The sequence below is a fragment of the Protopterus annectens genome, chromosome 1.part2, assembly GCF_019279795.1.
Source record: "Protopterus annectens isolate FY-2018-M chromosome 1.part2, PAN1.0, whole genome shotgun sequence".
Classification (NCBI taxonomy): domain Eukaryota; kingdom Metazoa; phylum Chordata; order Ceratodontiformes; family Protopteridae; genus Protopterus; species Protopterus annectens.
In genome coordinates, this window is record NC_056727.1 from 620,279,815 (window position 1) to 620,299,937 (window position 20,123).

The window sequence follows — 20,123 nt, forward strand, 5'->3', positions numbered from 1 at the left end:
ACCTAGGCAGTTAGATGTAGCTGCTTGATGTCAAAATGTATTACACTCTCCTTATAGCGACACAGTGGTGCAGCAGTTAGTGTTGTCGCTTCACAGCAAGAAGTTCTCCAGATTGATTCTCGGCTGGGGTGCCTTCTGTGCAGAGTCTGCATGTCCTCCATGTGCTTGCGTTGGTTTCATCTCACATTCCAAAGACATGCATCTGAAGCATTCCTCTCTGGGCCTCCGCTGAAAATAGGTTTTGCCCCACTTGGACTTTCCCAGTAAACAAATGTTAAATAAAATAAAAATAAATTGTAGTATGAGAAAAGATCCAGTCTATGAGCAAGTCTGTGCTAATTGCCTCGGCGAATTTCATAAATTGGGAGAACCAATTTTGCTAGGCTAAAAGGGAGTCACTACAATGACTTTAGTAAATTTTTCTTAATCTTCAGAACTACTTTGGGAATCAGTGGAAAAGGTGGAAAAGCATATAGGAAAATCCCCAACCAGAGGAATCGGACAGCATCTGTTCTACAAAGTAGTTTACAATGATTCCTGGAACAGGATTTGTCTAGCTATCTGTTTGAAAAGGATGCAAACAGATCTACTTGAGGTGCTCCCCACACTGGGATCAATTCCTGGATTGAGTTTCTACTTATGACGGTCTGTCCAGGATCTGCTGAGTCTGTTTGTCACTATATTTTGTTTGATAGTATATAAGAGGCCTGAATAATTACGAAGTGTTGAACAGCTAACTCCCCAGCCATCATTGCCAAGTGGCTTAGCTGGTATGACTTTGTACCCCCTTGTTAGTTGTTTGTGATCATCTGAAAAAGGCCTGGTGGCCAAAAATGATGTAAGGTTTTTATAGCTTGAATCACAGCCAGCATTTCTTTGACATTTATGATATAAGTTCATAGGTGTTTGCTAGGCTAACGACCACAAGGGCCTTTTTAAGCCTAGCCATGCATCCCAAATCTCTGACTAATTCTGATACCCTTGAAAAGTGTAAGCATGGGCCTGGGAAATTAACCATTTACAGGTTACCTGTTTGCATCAGAGACACAGGTGCCAAACCAGGGATGAATTTCCAGTTTTCTATCCAATTGTCCAAGTTGCACTTAAATTGGATTAGGGAGGAACTCTGCTTCACATGGATGGGGATCCTGTTCAACAGATGGGGTAGTCTCTGTGATACATGCCTATCTCTCCAGCACATTCTATTTATATCACAGGCAAGGTTTAAGTCTTCAGAATGGGTAATTCTAGTACTGTTTGCTTTGTGGATATGCAGGAGGTCCGTCAGAGTGGGTATGACAATGCCCCGTATATGCCAGGTATAGATCTCCCCTCAAAAGCCTGTAGGAGACAAAATACAGGGATAGGGCCTTGAGGCAGTCTGCATAGGACATATTACTTATGCCCTGTATTCTTTTAGTGAGGAACATCTATGGATGTTCCAGCTGTTGGATATGCCTGGATAGGAACATACCAAAGGGGGCACTGCACTCAATGATAGGTCTAATGAATGCGACTACAGTGGAACAATGACTTCCTTGGACTTAGATGCCATACCTTTGTTTATAAGTTGAGCAACATAGAATGATTTCTTCACCACTGTCGACACGTGATGATCAAAGGCTAGATTACTCTCTAGTCCCCAAGTCCCTGACTACTGGGTCAATTCTAAGGGGTGTGTTGACAATATGATAGTTACCAGGGAAGGATGACTTCCCAAAGAACACTACTGTGCATTTATTGGCATTTAGTTTTAGTCCATGACTCTGACACCAGTTGTTTGTCTGCGTCAGCCCCTCCTGGAGAACATTTGTGTCAGTGTGAGATTCAATGACAGCTCATAATTTGCAAACATCTGCAAATTTAGACAGCCAGAGACCACTGACATTGGCCTTGACTTCTGAGAAGTAAATACCAAAAAGGAGCAGTCCAAGGACTGATCCCTGAGAAACACTACTTGTGACTGGCCTCTTTCTAGTGGTGAACTCCCCAATTCTAACTTCCTGGGTCCTGTCCGTGAGCCAGTTGACTGTCCACCAGGTGACATACGGGTTTGTACCTAACCTCTTGAGTTTGTCAACAATGCCCGAGTGGGGTATTGTGTCAAATGCCTTGGCCAGGTAAAGGTAGGCAGTGTGAACAATTCTGCCCTTGTCCATTGCTTTGGTGACCTTCTCAAAGAAGTCCACCAGGTTGAGTAGGCATGATCTGCCCTTTATGAAACCAAACTGGATTGGGTCCAGAGTCTGGAAGTTTACTATATCTCTACTGGTCATCTCCATAACAATTCTTCCCATGGCTTTACATATAAGACTAGTGAGACTTATGGGTCGATATATTCCAGGGTCTGCAGATGGCCCACCTTTGAGCAGAGGGATGACTGTTGGCTTTCTCTATTCATGAGGCACAAAGCCTGTTTGGAGGCTAAAGTTACATAGTAATTCCAGAGGCCCTGATAGGTCATGTTTCATGCTATTTAAAAGGCATCCTGGATACTGTTTGGGCCCAATGATGCAGTGTTCTTGGTCTGAGAGAGAGCATTAAGGACCTGTTCCCTAGTGATAGTAGAGGGAGTTATATTTGATGATACTTCCTGAGGGAAGGTTGAGGGGGAGAGAGGAGTACATTTGAAGCTAAATTTATCAGCCAGGAGGTTTGCTACATCTTCTGGCTCAGTATAGGTGGCTCCATTTACAATGAACTCTGCACACAATTGTGTATTGCCTTTGAGATTGCGGACATAGCTAAAGAATGCTTTGTGGTGGTCCTTGGCCTGGGAGGCCAGACATCTCAAATTTGGCCTTGCTAGGCTTTATTTGTCCTCTGAGTTGTTTAGTTTAATTAGAGTGTTTTTTTTTATCCTGCTGGGTGCTGCACCTCCTAATTTTTGCCATGATTTTCTTTCTCCTGTTATACAACTGACTGATTTTGTAATTCCACCAGGGTGGCTTGTTTTTTTTAAGTTAGTTCTGTACTTTTTCCTGGTGGGTAAAGCTGCCTCTATACAGCTATTAATATGTTTGTACAGGGGTTCTGTGAACAGTTCTGCTTAGACAGAAGTGTTCTCAGGGTTTATAGGGGCTAGGCTAGGATCTGAACATCTAGGGGCTGAAGATGCTGGGTCCACATGTTTTTTATGAACCATTGAATCTTTCATATGCAGCCTGGCAATTGGTATAATCAGGATCACAGAATTGCATAGCCTCATATAAAAGCTCACACCTGCATGAAGAAATTCCTGCTGGCAGTGTGAGTCTTTCTTGAAGGGGTACTGAGATATCATGAGCTATTTATACAACATTAAAAAAAAGAAGTCAATAACTTACTAAAATGTTCCGTCTGTGTTATCCATTTTCTTTCTTTCTCAACAAGTGGGTTCGGATCTGAACTGTCAGACCAGACTCGGCTGTTGCTAAAGCTCACTGTAACCAAATGTCTCAAGGTTCTCCCTTACCCATAAGGCACCTCCCCCAACTACCTGAGATCTTGTTTGCTGCTCAATAAAGAGTAAAGATGAATGCTGTTAACGGAGAAGCCATATCAAGAAGTCATACCTAAAAACAATATATAGGTGTCCTGTAAACACTTGTTCCTCCAGAAGTCTTAGAATGGGGGTTGGTGGGAGGGGAGTTGAGGAAGAATGAAAATGGACAACACAGATGGAAACATTAAAAATAAAAAAACAACTAGACCTGGTGAAGGATACGGCTCTCAGCTGAACAAAGTAGAAATCCAAATCCTCCCTTAAAAACACATTATGCCTGGTGGTGTATGGGCATGTTGAGGCTAAGGGATTGCTACATCATTTTAAGTTTTTTGCATTAGATATTTTAAATGAAGGCTTGGGGGGGTGACATTATAAACAGGACAGAGGTAGCAGAGTAGAGATGGATTCTCAAGCTCAATGCCCATATACCACCAGGCATAAATTAGACTGTTTCACTCAAGCCTTTTTTGAAAGCTAGGACACATATGCATTAACGTTGTAGTAGAATAATATGCATATTTATTAATGTATTTTCCATACATGTTTTTAGTTTCTTATTAATTGTTTGACTGTTTAATTATGTTCAATTAAGGATGCATGTTTTTAAGGGAGGTGCTTTCTTGATGTATTCAGTCTGATGAAGCGGTCAGTGAGATCGTGAAAGCGCTTACTTGCTTTTAGTTTGTTCCTTATTAAATTGAAGTTTTTTGCAGCTGTGGTGGTTTGGCTCAGCTTCTTTTTGGATTTCTACAGATGGAACGTTACAGTTAAGTACACAAGTACATAACTTCTTTATCTGATGTTGTCAATTTTCATTCTATCCTCAACAAGTGGGACAGCACCCCTAGCTACCTGTGTACAGGATGGACTCAAGGAAGGATATTCCGGAGCAACACAGAACCAAATGATGCCCTGCCTCTGGAGACCAGATCCAACTTATAATATATTACAAAGGTATGGGGAGTAGCCCAAGTTGCTGCTGCACATATATCGTCCATGGACATTCTTGATTAAAAACTGTGGAAGTTTCTATGAATCTAGTGGAATGAGCTTTCAAGGAATGTGGAAGAGTAATGCCAAGTGTAGTATAAATGAAGGAAATGCAATTTGTCATGCACTTTGATAACATAACTTTAGAAACTGGTTTTCCCAGAGCTGGTTCAGAAAATGAAATGAACAATTAGTCAGCTTTTCTGATGTTCTTGGTTCTGTGTAAATAAAAGCGTAACTGTCTATGAACATCCAGTAAGCGCAAGATATATTCTCCTTCGTTGGTAAACTTAGGGAAGAGCAATGGCAAGTTAATAGCTTGATTGATACTGGATTCTGACACCACCTTAGGCAGACAGAAAAGATGGATTGCTACCTAAGGTCACTCTATCATTGTGGAAAATTAAGTATGGGGGTTTAGAGAATAATGCTTGAATCTTGGAAATTTTCTTGCAGAAGTAATGGGAACCAAGAAAATTGTCTTCCATGTAAGATATTTCAGATCACATATACGTGCTGACTCAAAAGGGGATTGTGTGAGAGACAGCAGTACCAGATTCAAATCGCATGGAGGGGTAGGGTCTTTAAAAGGGGGCCTTAGAAGGAGAGTATATTTTAAGAAAGCCTTGCTCAATCTGTGAGAAGTAATACAGAAGCTATTAAATCCAATGTGATAATTGGAAATTGCTGCCAGGTACACTTTAACAGTTGAGGAACTAGCACCATTTAGAAATAAAAGCACTAGAAAGTCCAAAATGCAATTAATAGAAGCTGAAAAGGGATCAAAGTTCTGCTGTTGTGCTCAAATAACAAACCTTTTCCATTTATTGGAATATATCTTCACTTATGGGAAAATAAAATTATAATCTGATCAGGTGAAAAGAGCATCGATTGTCTGCTATTACTGCAATTGGAGAAGCCAAGGAGTTAGCTTGAGGTTTGTGATACCTGGATGTGTCATACTTGTTGGGTGATACAGGAGGTCCGGAATCGGTTCTAGGGTCCATGGAGGTTGAACCAAGTGAGGCCATAGGAAGGAAAACCAATTTTATCAAGGAAAATAAGATACAATGAGAATTACTTTGCTCTTCAACCTGGCAGCTTTCTGTAGAAATTTCAAAATCAATGGAATTGGTGGATAAGCATAGAGAACACCGGGTGGGGGCAATCATGGAGTACAGCATCCCTCGGTGACTTACCCTGTGGAGGAATTAGGGCAAAGTAGTTGCTGCACTTGTTTTGGGGAGAGGTAAAGATGTCTCAGCAAGGCTGGCCCCATCGATGGAAAATCTCATCTGCCACCATTTTCCTGAGGCCACTCGTGAGGAAGAAGAATGCACCTGTTCAGTTTGTCTGCTATTACGCTGGATTTTACTGGAATATGCATTGCTATTAGAAAGCAGTTGGAAGACATTGCCCACTGCCACAACCAGAGCTTCTCTACACAATGTGAAATAGGATCTGGTTCCTCCTTGTTTGTTGATGTACCATACAACTGAGATGTTGTCTGTTTGAATCGCAACCATCCCAGAGGGGAGAGCATCCTGAAATGCCTGCAATGCTAAGAGCACTGCTCTCATCTCCAGGACATTTATGTGCAAATTGGCCTCCTCAGGGGACCACGTGCCCTGAACTGTCTTTTCCAGATAATGCTTACCCCCCCTCCTTATCCTGGATGCATCTGTGGTCATTATGGCCTTGGGCTTTTGGGGAATGAAGGGACGTCCTTGAAGTATTTGGTCAGATTGATTCCACTCAGGTCTCTTTTGCAGGTCTGGGTAATTGTTATCTGGTGCAACACTGGTTGATAAAGGACTGACCACTGACTAGCCAGCATCCACTGTAGAATCCTCATATGAAACCTGGCTAGTGGAATTAAAGTCATTGCCGCAACCATCAAGCCTAGAGTCTGAAGGCCAGATGGGCTAGGACTGAGGTACTCCCCATCATCTTTCTGACTTGTGATCTTATTGTCTGAACTCTGTGTGGAGGTAGAGAAGCGACGGACAATTTTGTATTGAGAAGAGCTCATATAAAATCCAAATTCTGAGTTGGTTGTAGTTTATGGTTATCCCCAGAAGGGCACAAGTCTGGAGAACCTGATCCCTTGTGTGTACAAGCTGATGCCTCATCGGAGTGGAAATGAGCCAGTCATCCACATAGGGAAACACCTGGAATCCCTACAATCTGAGATGAGCTGCTACTACTATCATGCATTTGGTGAACATCCTGGGGGCTGTGGTGAGTCCAAAGGCAGTACTCTGAATTAGTAATGACTGGCTCTAAGCCAGAGGTGTAGGTACTTTCTGGATCACCTGTTCATTTTTATATAATAGGCATCCTGAATATCTATAAGCACACATACAGTCATCCTTGCCCAGAAGGGTATGATGGACTGCACCGTGACCATCCAGAACTTGGTTCATTGAACTGATTTGTTTAAATTGGTAAGATCCAAAATTGTCTCCAGTCTCCTGTCTTCTTTGGCACTAAGAACCACCTTGATTATGTTTCGATCCTATTTGGTCTGGTGGGACCTCTTGGATGAATCTTTTTTCTAGCTGCTTCTGAATTTAAATTGCTGTTTGATCCCTCTGACTGAATGTTGAGGATTTTTCTTAGAGTTGGAGGTGGGAGGGAAAAGGGTATTATAATCTCTGAAAATAATCCTCTGCACCCAAGTATCTTTTAAGTTTAGTCAGGCTGTCTGGTTCAGGCATAAGCACCCCCCTCTGACTGTCTACAGAGGTGGGCAGTCAGGCCTCTGTTCAGAAGCACTGGTAGGGTTTGACACAGAAATATTCCTGTGAACCCTGGTTTTGCAAGCCATTTCTGCTGCAAGGGCACTGTCATCCATTAGAGTTTCCTCCTCCTCTGCCACTGTGGGAACCTCCTCCACGTGTAGCTAGAAAAGGACCTTGAGACTTTTTGAACCACATCTTCTGGCTATTCTGCCAATTCCTGGAATAGGATCTTTGGGGAGCCGAAAAATGCACACCCATGGCAGACAAGGTCTTCCCATCCTTCTTACACCTTGACAGCATTTCCTTTACTTTACGGTCAAACAGCATAGTTCCATCAAAAGGAGCCTTGATGAAAGATGACTTAAGTGGTTCCACAAAATTGCACAAGCACATCCAGGCATGTCTCTTCATGGAAATGCCTGAATCTGCTGCTCTAGAGGTTCCTTCCACTATATTGGAAAGGAACCTCATAGAAGACTTGGATATAGACTGCAGTGTTGCCAACTGAGATGTTACAGAATCTTGAACCTCTTCAGAAATGGCTGCTGTGAGAGTATTAGACAACTCCTTGGTCAACTTCCTTTGAAGTCTAATAAAGTGTGCCAAATAGTTCAGTGACTTTAGAGCAAAGGTCACTGAAGCAAAGACATACTTCTCTAACTTGTCCGTCACCCGTGATTCCTGGTTAGGGGGATGGACAGTGAAACTCTCATCAGCGAGTTCTTTCTTTGTGGCAGTCACAACCATGGCATCAAATGGAACCCCCTTTTCCTCAGAAATGTCTATCCTCAAGTGGTGCTATTATCCTGTCTGGTGTCTGAGGTATGGGTTCTATAGAGGCAGGCTTCTTCCACGCCCACCAAGAGATCATATCAATGAGCTCATTGGTGGGTGGAGTCACCCAGGAGGTAGAGGGTCCAGTACCAAAGGCCTCCGGAAGAACAGATTTCTCAGATGATTTCTCGGACATAGGTTTGGAGGAAGTCCAGCCACCTCTCTGTTTCAGAATTTCTAGGATGTCTCCAAAAGAGACACCACTGAGAGGTAGCCATGGGGACCCTTTACTTTCATCGAAATCTGTGTCTTCAGTGATTGACTCCTGTGGAGAGACTACATGCTTACTCTTACATGTCCTTTTCTGGGGCACCTCCTCAGTGGGATGCTCTGGAGAGGTATCAGAAGAGGAAATCAGAATTCCCTGAGAGGAAACCTGGGTCTTTGGTACTGGATGCCCTTGAGGAGAAAAGTGGAAAGGCTCTTGATGCTGAGGCAAAACGGTAGCATATCTAGGATCTGAGGGGAGCATATCTACGATCTGAGGGGAAAGGCTCCATCAGATCTGCCAAGGCAGAGAAAACTCTCTTTGCAACCTTGAAAGCAGACCTCGAGGAAGAGGAGTTCTGATCCGAGAAGGCAAGCTTCTGAACCATCACTCCCCTCTGTTCCAACAGCAATGTCCCTGAGGTGGAAGCCAAAACCGAATGGTTCAGTGCCACAAGGATGGCTCCAAAAACTTCGCAGTTGAGGACAGGCAGACAGCTGTCTAGATCCAAGTGGACTGGACATCTCAGAGAGGTTCTCGATCAGAGGAAATGGAAATCTGTGGCTTTGAGACTGTAGGATCTGGATGGCTAGGATCCTGGTACTCCAAAGCAACAAACAGTGTCCGAGAAGGACTCTGCAAGGGGGGTGTTATGAAAGGCAAGACAATCTGACCCAGAGGGGTAGGCGCCGAAGGAAAACCAATATGTCCCTGTGCCAAGAGAATCTTCCTCACCAATCTCTCCATGTCTTCTTCTTTGAGGCTTCTGGAAGAATGAGTGGTGTGTATGGATGGAGATTTGAAAAACGGGGGATGGGGGACCGCCAGGGACTGGATCCACGGACAAGAAGTACCTGGTGCATGGAAGTGACGGCATCTCTACAAATTCTGTCAGTGTCTGATTCAATTGTTTGGCACGTGCCTGATCCAACTCTATCAGGGTCGGATCTGGTAGAGTTGAAAGTGTCTGTGCCAATGAGTCAGAAAGCTTCTGCACTCTCAGTTTTTTGGAACCAGGGTTGAGATTGGGTCCTTTAGATGTCTCTTGCTAGAAGATTCAGAGGAAGAAGATTTTGCAGATGAACGCATGAAGGTCTCGGTTGGAGTGATTCCGATATGGCTTCTACAAAGAAAGATGGCAAAAGATGCTTTAAAATCAACTTGATCTTATGTTCCACTAGAACATGGGGATTTAAGCCATGTCTAATCAAACAATCCTCCTATAAATGAAGAGGTCCCAGCCAATAAACATAAAGCATGTGGGGTTTGGAACCTGGCAATTTACACCCACACTTGGAATATTTTTTAAAACTACCAGGTTTGTCAGCCATAACAAAACAAAAATGCTAACAGCAACAACAATAAATGAAAGGAATTATATTTCACGTATGATAGACAAAGATTTTTTTTGTTTTTACCAGAAGAAGAGATGGTAAGGGAATACCAACAATGGTATGGAAGGCCTATGACAACATCACATGGAGGGAAAGATACTACCGATCATATCTAAGAGGTACCACGTACTAAAAAAAATGTGGAAACATAGTAAATACAAATATGAAAGATAAGAAATACTAAATACCGATTTGAGAAAATGAGAAATAAAAGAAATAGAAAAAAAAATTTAGGTATCTAAATCTTACAGCTCAAAAGAGGTGGTAGGCCATGTCTGTTAGTTTGAAGTGGTAAATGAGATCTGAGGTAGTTGAGAGGTGCATTATGGGTAAGGGAGAATCTTGAGAGATTTGGTTACCATAAGCTTTAGTAACGGCTGAGTTATATCAAACAGTTTGTTGAGGATACAATGAAAATTGACAACATCAGATTTAATATTCACTGCCTTTGTTTTTGCTTATAAAATCCAGTTTAAAGCACTAAACTGAATGAATGCCACTAATGTAAAAATTCATTTAACGTGAATAGTTTTCCATTTGCAATTTTCTTTTAACACTTATGATTCCAGAGATACGAATTTTTTTTGAACTGTAAGGTGGTGATTTCATTTTTTAAAGGCTCAAGCCTCACCCGCTGGGAGTTACTAGTACACATTCAAAAGAGCTGTAGTGCAGGGAATGAGACAAAAGAGCAGTTCAACACAATAAACAGGAGAACATTTATAGATGGTACTGCAATACCATTACAAGACAGCTGCTAATTTCAGTGAGTTACAAATGTAAACTGTGACAGCAACTTCTGTACACAGCATGGTGGATGGCGTTATACTGCTGACATTTCTAACAACTTTTTTTTACTTGAGAAAAGGCAGAAACAAAATGAAAGTTCTCAGTACCAATGAATCTGTATAATATCAACTCAGGAATGACAAATGGAAAAACTGGAAAAAGTACTAGTCTATACAAATAAAGAAAAAAAAGGAACAAAATAATCTGCTTACCAAGCTTTATTACATCAGCATCTGTTAGGCTCCATCTCTGCAACCCAAGTATTTCCAAGTGTTCTGTGTGCATAAGATTCTGCAGCAGTACATCAAGGGAGTTTCTTACCATCAGCCCCCATGGCAACATCAATATCATTAAGTGTTTCAAGACAGGTAAACTTTTTGCTGAAAGAAAAATGTGACTTTAAGGTAAACTATATACAACTAGAAATTAAAAAAAAAAATCCTTTGAAGATTAAACTTTAGTATGCATATTTTAACATATTATAATGGGAAAAGCCAAAAGACACAACAACTACCTATGTACACTTATTAGTGACAATCATTTGCAGTTTACTGCAATATACGTAAAAGATGAATGAACCTACACAGCTATGTATGAACATCCTTCATGACAGATGATGTTCAAATACAACCATCACTGCTGCAGTATCATTCATTATATCTGGAAGTTAGCCACAGGAGCACGTTTGTTGTCCAGCTTTACTAGCAGAGCTTGGGATACCTCCGGAACAGAATTGGCCTACTCTTCATGCTAAGGAAAATAGCAGGATGCTTAGAAGAAAGGGAGGGTACCCTGCACCACTGCTAGCTCTTCTTGTGAAGGAGCAAGTCACTAACAAGTCTATTCAACTAGTCGCATGAGTGAAGTTCCTGAAATATTTGGTTCTTTTAATGTGATATCTTAAATGTCTCGGCAAGTTCATTACATGCACATAATGTTCTCCCTATTTTGAAGCTCACAGAAAAAAACTGGTTAACTCAAAGGTTTGGTCTATAGCCAGCTCTGAAATTAGTTTGGCTATGATACCGACTTAGGTCTTAACCATATTGCTATGGAAGACAGCATAGAGCTCCTTACACATCAAGGTCTGTGGGTCTGAACTTTTTCTTGTTGAGGCAGATGACACTGACACCAGAAGAGGGCAGCTATTTAACTAGAGAGATAATTTATAGGTCAATATGGTGTAGAGTCAATATCTTAGTTGTAAAGTTAAGGATACAAAAGAGGTACCACTAGCCTTCTTGGAGGCTTCCTAAGAACCCATTTCTTAAACTGCGTGATTGGGAGAACAGAGGTCAAAGGAAAAGTACAGTTGTGTATACTTACCATAAATGTTGATGTTCGAGTGTATTCATTGTTGCAGTCATCACACTTGGGTTATCCTGCCAAGGGTAGCCCTCAGTCGGCCCGAATATCACAGGCTTAGTATTTCTGTGTTGGTTCACAGGCTTAGTATTTCTGCGTTGGTTATGTCACTCCAGGACAGACGTCAGGTCGTCAGTGGTATAAAATCAGGCAGCTGACACCATTACATCAGTTTTTCTTGCCCTAAATGTCAGGAGCTCCCAAATAGGGAGCTAGGTTATGTTTGAAGAACACCACCAGTAGAAAGTAAATACCAAAAATCCCTGTAAGGAGTGAGGGAGAGAGAGAAAGACAGACAAGGGGGTGGAAGGTGGGAAGCCAGGATTGCAAAAGTGAATACACTCGGACATCTACATTTATGGTAAGTATACACAACCTGTACTATGTTCTTCATGTTTCACTGTTGCAGCCATCACACTTGAGTTGATTCCCAAAGCTGAAGAAAAGGGTGGAGGAAGTCAAGAAGACTGGGGGCTGGCTAGGATGCCCTGCAAGAGTACGGTTGCAAAGCCTGCCCTGGATTCGGAGAAGATAGGCAGGTGCTAATGCTTGGTGAAGGTATGAACAGAACTCCATGTTGCAGCCTCCAGGATATCCCTGGTAGGGACCCTTCTAAGAAAAGCTGCAGAGGTGGAGGTTGCCCTGGTGGAATGCGCCCTGACCCCCTTAGGGAGTGGTTCCCCATGGTACTTGTAGCAAAAATGGATACAGTGTGCTATCCATTTGGAGATTGTTTGTTTGGATATGACCTTGTCCTCTGCCCCTGCTGCAAAGCCGACTAGCAATTGGTCAGTTTTCCTAAAAGATTTAGTCCTATATCCAGGTAGAATCTGAGCTGTCTGTGCACATCTAAAGAATGCAGAATCCTTTCCCCCTTGTTTTGTTGGTTAGGGAAAAAGGTAGGCAAATGAATAGATTGGTTGAGAGTCACACTGGACACCACTTTAGGCATGTCCTGATAGAGACCCTGTCAGCATGAAAAATGATGAAAGGCTCTACAGCCATGAGTGCCTGTAGCACTGAAACTATTCTAGCTTTAGTGATGGCCAGAAGCAAGTCTGTTTTCCAAGAGAGGAATCTTAACTCTGCTGAAGCTGCAGGCTCAAAGGGGGATAGTGTGAGTTTTTCCAATGCAAAATTAAGGTCCCAAGCTGGGGTAGGAGCTCTTCTGGGTGGCCTTAAATTGTTAGCCCCTCTTAGGAACTGTTTGATGAAAGGGTGAGAAAAGAGAGGTGGCTCTGTGCTGTAATGAGCAGAGATGGCAGAGGCATGAATTTTAATAAAAGAGAAGGATAGGCCACTATGAAGAATATCTGCTAGGTAATCCAAGATGAGAGATATGGAGGACTGTGCTGTTTCAGCTCCTTTAGCCTGGATCCAGGTGCAATACCTTTTCCACTTGTCAGCATAAGATTTTCTAGTGCTGGGGTGTCTGGCCTCATGTATAACATCCAGGACTTGCTTGCTTAGGCTGGCAACTGGAGGAGAGGTCAGGGAATAAGCCAGGCTGCCAGGTTCAGGGTTTGCAATTGTGGACGCATGAATTCTCCATTCTGCTGGGTCAGGAGAGTTGGGATCTGAGGTAGGTGCCATGGAGGCAGGGGTGACCGACTGTGCAGCAGTGGGTACCAGTGCTGGCATGGCCAGTCTGAGGCAATCAAGATTCCTCTTGTTTTTTCCTCCCTTATTTTGAGTAGTACCCTTATAAGTAGAGGTGGAGGGGGAAATGCATAGATTGAAAGGTTTACCCATTGGAAGGATAGGGCATCCACTTTCCAGGCCTTGCTGTGAGGTTCCCTGGTGCAGAATTTGCTGAGCTGGTGATTGTTTTGGGAGGCAAAGAGGTCCACCTTTGGGGTGCCCCATTTCTGGGTTACAAGGTTGAAGGTGCTGTGGTCTAGCTGCCACTCGTTTAGGTCTAGGAGGTTTCTGTTTAAGTTGTCTGTTAGAGAGTTTTGGGAGCCTGGCAAGGAATTGTGCTAGCAGGTGAATTTGCATGGCTGAAGCCATGTGCCAAAGGGTCATGGCTAGCCTGCAGAGGGGATAAGAATGGGTTCCTCCCTGTTTGTTGATGTACCACATCACTGTGGTGTTGTCTGTTTTGATCTGTAGAAGCCCCGGGGAGAGTAGAGGTCTGGAAAGCTGTCAGAGCATGCTGAACAGCTAGCATCTCATTTTGGTTGATGTGCAGATGTATTTGATTTGGGTTCCAATGGCCCTGAATGCACCTGCCGTCCAGATATGCACCACAGGCATAATCTGATGCTTCTGTGGTTAGGGTCTGGGCAGCGTGGGGTTGTGAAAAGGGAAGGCCCTTGTTGTGGTTGCATGCTGCTGCCCACCAAAGAAAATCTTTCCTTAGACAGGATATCATAGGTATTACAGCTTCCAGGTCTGGAGAGTGTTGACACCAAAGGCTTTTTAGGTACCATTGAAGTTTACACATACGCAGTCTGGCATATGGAATGAGTAGAATGCAGGATGCCGTGATCCCTAGAGCTTTCAGGATTTTCCTTGCGAATAACTGGGTTCTGGTGGCTAGTTGAGAGAAGTAGCCTGTCAGATAGGCTTGTTTTTCTGGAATAAGGAATGCCATCTGGGATGCTGTGTCCAGGTTTGCTCCCAGGAATACAATTTTTGAGTGGGAACTAGTTTGGATTTCTTTTCATTTATAGTATAGCCCAGGGAGGTCAGTAGGTCCTTTACAAAGGTCAAGTGCTGTAACAGCTTTTCCTGTCTACCTGAATCAGGCAGTCTAAGTAGGGGTAAATCTGAATATTCCTTTGTCTGCAAAAAGCAATTGCTGGAGCCAGGCATTTTGTAAAAACTCTGGGAGCAGAGGATAAGCCAAAGGGAACTGAAAGTGCATAGATCCTGCCCTGAAACGTAGATAATTCCTGCAAGAATCCCTGATTGGGATGTGTAGATAGGCCTTTTTTAGGTCTAGGGTGGCTAACCAAGCATCCTTGGATAGCATAGGAAGAAGCTGCTGGAGGGTGAGTATTTTGAAATTTGGTATCACCAGGAAGGTGTTTAGAATTGATAGATCGAGGACTGGGCGCCAGGTGCCCTATTTGCTGGGTACCAGGAAAAGCCTGGAATAGAAACCTTGGCTTATCTGATCTGCAGGAACAGGCTGTATTGCCCTCATGGAGAGCAGGGAATGAACTTGGTTTTGGGCCTCTGCCTACTGGTTTGGAGGTAGATCTGGGAACCCTTTTGGGGTTGGCAGAGTGTGGAAATAAAATTTGTATTATGTTATGTATTATGTACTATGTTGAGGACCCATCGGTCATTGGTGATGGAGTTTTTTGCATGAGAGGAGAGTTTTCTTCCTAGGGGCACAAGCAGGTGGACACGAGTAAGGGGTGGAGTTGTAAAGTCATTGTGAGTTCTTTCCATAAGGCGGTGGCTTAGCACTCCCTGTTTTTGAAGTGGAGGAACTCCATTGCTTAGATCTCTGCATTCCCTGGGAATGCTGTCTGGGGGGTCTTCTTCCCCTAGGTCTTGCCTGAGCTGGCCTTGAGGGGGCCGGAAAAGATCAGTGTTTGGAGAGGCAATGCCTACTGAATCTTGGAGGCTGGACCTGTAAGAAGTCTTTAACTATTTGCATAGATTTACCTTTTTCTTCCATCTTTTTTAAGACCTCTTCTGCCTTGGTGCCAAACAACCAATCCATTTAGAAATAGTTTGTTTTGAAACAGGTTTTCCCTGAGAACCCAAAGCAAAAGAAACAACAACTGCTGAGACTGCCTGAACCCCTTGGTTCTGCTCAAATAATAACGAACTGCTCTGTGTATATATCCAAATGCAAAATCTTGGTAATGGCCAAAAGCAGTCTTCCATGATAAATACAACTTCGGCAGGTAGCTGCAGGCTCAAAAGGTTAGAGTAAGCTTTTCCAACACACAAAATTGAGATCAAGCAGGAGTAGGAGCTCTGGGTCTTGGGGGTCTTATGTTCTTTGCCCTAAGAAATTTGCTTAAAAAAAGGGATGGGGAAATAAAGGAGGTCACAGTCATAGTGAGCAGAAATGGCTGCAGCGTGAACCTTTATCGAGGAGAAAGACAAACCCTTGTCCAATAACTCAGTAAGATAAGAGAGAGAGAAATCAAAAATGGAAAAATCAAAGTCAAGTCCTGCTAGCTTATCCAAAAGAAAATCTCCTCCATTTATCAGTAAACTTTCCTTATTGTCTTTGTTCAATGGTGCGTCCAATAGTTTTGATTTGACATGGTCTGGCAAGGTCTGTTCCTTAAGCCAAGCATGCATTCTAAGTATAGAACCTGTGACACAAAGGGGGAGCCATCACTGATCCCGAGAACTATTGACCTATTAGCCTGACGAGCCTGGTCTGCAAGTCCATGGAACTCATAAACAAAGACATTGGTAACCTCAAACTCTGGATCCCACCCAGTTTGGGTTTGTGAAAGGCAGATCATGCCTTCTGAACCTGATCGACTTCTTTGAGGCAGTCACCAAAGCCGTAGATGAGGGTAAGGTAGTTCACGCAGCTTATCTTGACCTCGCCAAGGCTTTCAACACCATCCCCCATTCTGGAATTATAGCTAAACTCACTAAACTAGGTATAAATCCCTACATCACAAGATGGGTTGCCAACTAGCTCACTGACAGAACCCACATTGTAAATGTTGCAGACACCAAATCTGATCTCAAAGCAGTGACAAGTGGAGTACCAAAACAGGGTTCCGTCCTGGGACATCTCTTGTTTGGTATCTACTTCTCTGAAGTACAGGCTAACACAGAAGGCCTCTGGCTAATGAAGTTCACAGACGACTGCAAACTAGGAGCCATAGTCAAGTCCATAAATGATGTGGACATCCTAGAGAAGGGCCTCGCTGCGACAGATGCCTGATGTCAGAGCCATGGCCTCAAGCTCAATGCCAAAAAGTGCAGTGTCATCCCCTTTGGTAAAAACTGTACCCATGAACTACCACATAGGCAGCAATCTACTTAACACTGAATGTGTGATAAAGAGACCTTGGGACTCAGGTGGACAGTAGTCTCTCCTTTGATAGTCACATTGCCACAGTAGTCAGGAAGTCCTTCTATGTGGCACACCTCATCATAAAAGGGTTCTCATCCAGGAAAAAAAGAGGTCACTGTTACCCTCTACTCGACACTCATTAGACCCATTACAGAGTACAACGCCCCTTTTGGAATGTACCTCACAAGACATCTGCAGCAGCTGGAAAGGCCAAAGAAGTACCTCACAAAGAGGATTACTGGCCTCAAACAAATGCCCTACACTGACCACCTCAAAAAACTGCAGCTTTCCTCCATAGCATATCGCCTACTCCGAGGTGACCTCTGCCTAACATATAAAGCTATGTCAAACCCAGATCTGTTTGACATGCTACACCTACAGAAATCCCAATCCCACCGAGCTACATGCTCTAGGGACCTAAACCTTGTCACCACAATAAACAGGACATGCTGGAGGGCTAGATTCCTGTCCCACAGACTTCCCATACTCTGGAACAGGCTACCCCAACTATGTCAAGCAAAGCTCTTTATTAGCACTCTTCAAAAAAAATCTTGATGAGTGTATGGGAAATGGGAAAGACACCCCGGGGATCACTTCTGTGTCTCTGCTAGACAGTGACACAGGAAAATAAGTTTCTTGGGTGGCGTAAGCCAGGGAACCTTGTTGGCTAAGCTTATGTAGGCCCTTGGGCCGATAGCCTAGTACCTACCTATGAACCTATTACTACTGCCCTGCAGGATGCCTCTAGGGCATCAAACCCACATTTCAAGATGTGTTTAGTAACTTGGCTTGCAGAATGCATAAGCTCCTGTAATTCTTTATTTTCTGCACAAGCCGGAAAGGTAGATATTTTTTGTTTAAGGAGTTCCATTGCATGCTGCTGGTATTTCAGCATGTGGAACTGACAATTTAGTGTTCTAATGGCAAGAGTTGCAGAGGTGTACACTTTTTTACCCCATCTGTCTAAAGCTCGGGAATCCCTGTCCGAGGCGGTGGGATTCTTAGTTGTGGTTGCTTTTATTCCTTTAGGTCTTTGAGAGATGACCTCTGGATCAGCAATAGGATTTTTTAAAAGAAATTTGTGTGAGTCAGGGACTCTGTAATACCTGTCAGGTTTCCTGGGAGCAGGTGGGAGGGTGTCAGGAGTTAAACTGGATTTCATAAAGACATCATCCACAACATCCAGGACAGGAGGAATGGCTAAAGGTCTGTGCTGTGGTAAATCTAAGAATTCTCTGAGTCTCTTTTTGGACTGAGGATAGTCCTGACATTCCAACTGGAAATGCTCCCTTAAAGTATGTAGGGTTTCACCAAATGAAAAATCCTCTGGAGGAGAGGCAGAAGGAACAAATTCCTCTGCAACTGAATCCTCATAAGCAGACAAGGGTTGCATGTCTTCATATTCAGAAACCTCAGAGTCATCGGACTCCTGGTCAGATAAAACTGCTGGGGACAAGTCTCATTTTCTTTTGGAAAGGGTAGACTGGCTTCCCCTAATAAGCATAATAAGGGCTTTCATCATTTTAAGCATTTAAGACTGAGGCATGGAAGCAAGTGTTTGAGCTTGGATCGTTGTTTTTTTAGGCGTAGTTTGTACCCTGGGCCTTAGAAATTCGTTAGTTTTAGAAAGAACTGAAGATGCAAAAGACGTCATCGGTTTGTGTCGAATATCGGTAGTGCAAAGAAATTCCTTGGAAGCTGGTGCCTGTTCAGCGTGTCTGGACCCATCCAAGGTAAAGACAGCCACAGGATCCTTAGTCAAAGAACAGTCTCACGGCATACTGGACTCCGAACGGGGTAGTGGCCTGTGAATCCACAAAAGCGGGCATCAGGGGCTGAGAAAGTGCCTCACTGAGGACTGGCGACTAGCCTAACGGAAGCGATGGCAGTTTTGTACCTGTGCGGTCTTTCCTTGTCTTTATCCTTACGTTTTTTGGAAGATCGGTAGTCGGATGGCTTACCAATGCCTTTTCGGAATACAGAGATAGAGAGTGAAAATATTTAGCTACAATAAGGGCCAGACGACGTGTAGTTCGGGTGCTGAAGAAAGCACAAAATCAACAGCGGGGGATGCCGTGGTCTGGGCCTAAACTGGTGACGCAGTTAAGAATGGAAATCTCAGTGTGGTATTTGCTTTCTTCAGGCGAGACAATTGTTAACTTTTACTGACATCGGTTAGAGCAAGAAAAAAGGATCCCCAATGGGGTACTTAGCTTTAGAAGACTTCAACTTTAATTTGGAAACAAAAACTCATGTAGAGGCTGACCAGCACTCATGTGAACTGCTTCTGCTTCGGGCTCCTCGGCAAGAAAGACTGATGCAATGGCATCGGCTGCCTGATTTTATACCACTGACAACCTGACATCAGTCCTGGAGCGACAGCAACCGAAGCAGAAATACTAAGCCTCTGGTATTCAGGTCGACTGAGGGCTACCCCTAGCAGGATAACCCAAGTGCGATGACTGCAACAGTGAAACACGAAGAACATCTTCAGTGAAGTTGAACTGAAATAGTTGAATGCAGTATTCTGGAGTCCTATGTAAGGTCTTTATCAAATAATACTGCTAAGCAGAGTATACTATAACCACCACACCACACCACAGTGAGATTCTGTTCCGTTTTTGCTAGCTACGGCTTCCTGGTTGTAGCTCTTCTAGCTTCTTGTATGATCTGCAACATTTCATTTGAGGAGGAGTCCCAACAGGATCAGACTTCTATCTCCCAGTCTGCTAGTTTAAACCCTTTTACGTATGACTGTGCTAGAGTTCCTCCTTTTTGAGTTAACAGCAAGCAAGAGACAGGAAATATGTGTGCTGCTTCTTTATTTAACTGCACCAGTTGGGAGAATCAATGAGGAGACCCCGACAGCCATGGAGTATGTGGCTATCCTCTGGTCTATAGTGTTTGTATAGACAACACAAGAGGAATCCAGGTAAAAAGATGAGTGTTCTTAGGAACCAGCTTTGGAAGAAGCACAGTCACCCAACTGTGACTGGAGCAAATCATTAGTCTGCTGTGATGGCAAAAGTTGTGTAGTTACATTTTTCTTTTCGTGGCTGAAAGGACAGACCATGGAACCAGTAGTTTGTTTGGTTCTTCTTTCCTGCGTTAACTAAGCCAATAAAATTCAACAAGTAGCAAAAAGTCACTGTTCCTAGTAAAAGCACAGCACAAAGCATTCAGGTACATACCAGTCACAGCTTCTCTACAGAAAAAACATTTTTAGAATGTTTAAATCAACTTTTAAACTATCAGAAACAAAAGTGTGCTCCCGTTTGAAAGTACAGTAAAACTGGATGACAGT

The 20,123-nt window shown here is 43.3% G+C and overlaps 1 protein-coding gene across 1 annotated transcript in view; it reads right to left on the reverse strand.

The window, feature by feature from the left end:
* LOC122792395 (NLR family CARD domain-containing protein 4-like) overlaps window positions 1-20,123 on the reverse strand; it is a 388,096-nt gene that overhangs the window by 12,932 nt on the left and 355,041 nt on the right. The window contains exon 6 of the mRNA XM_044060183.1: window positions 10,659-10,826. Within this exon, the coding sequence (XP_043916118.1) occupies window positions 10,659-10,826 (168 nt within the window). The remainder of the gene's footprint in view (window positions 1-10,658; window positions 10,827-20,123) is intronic.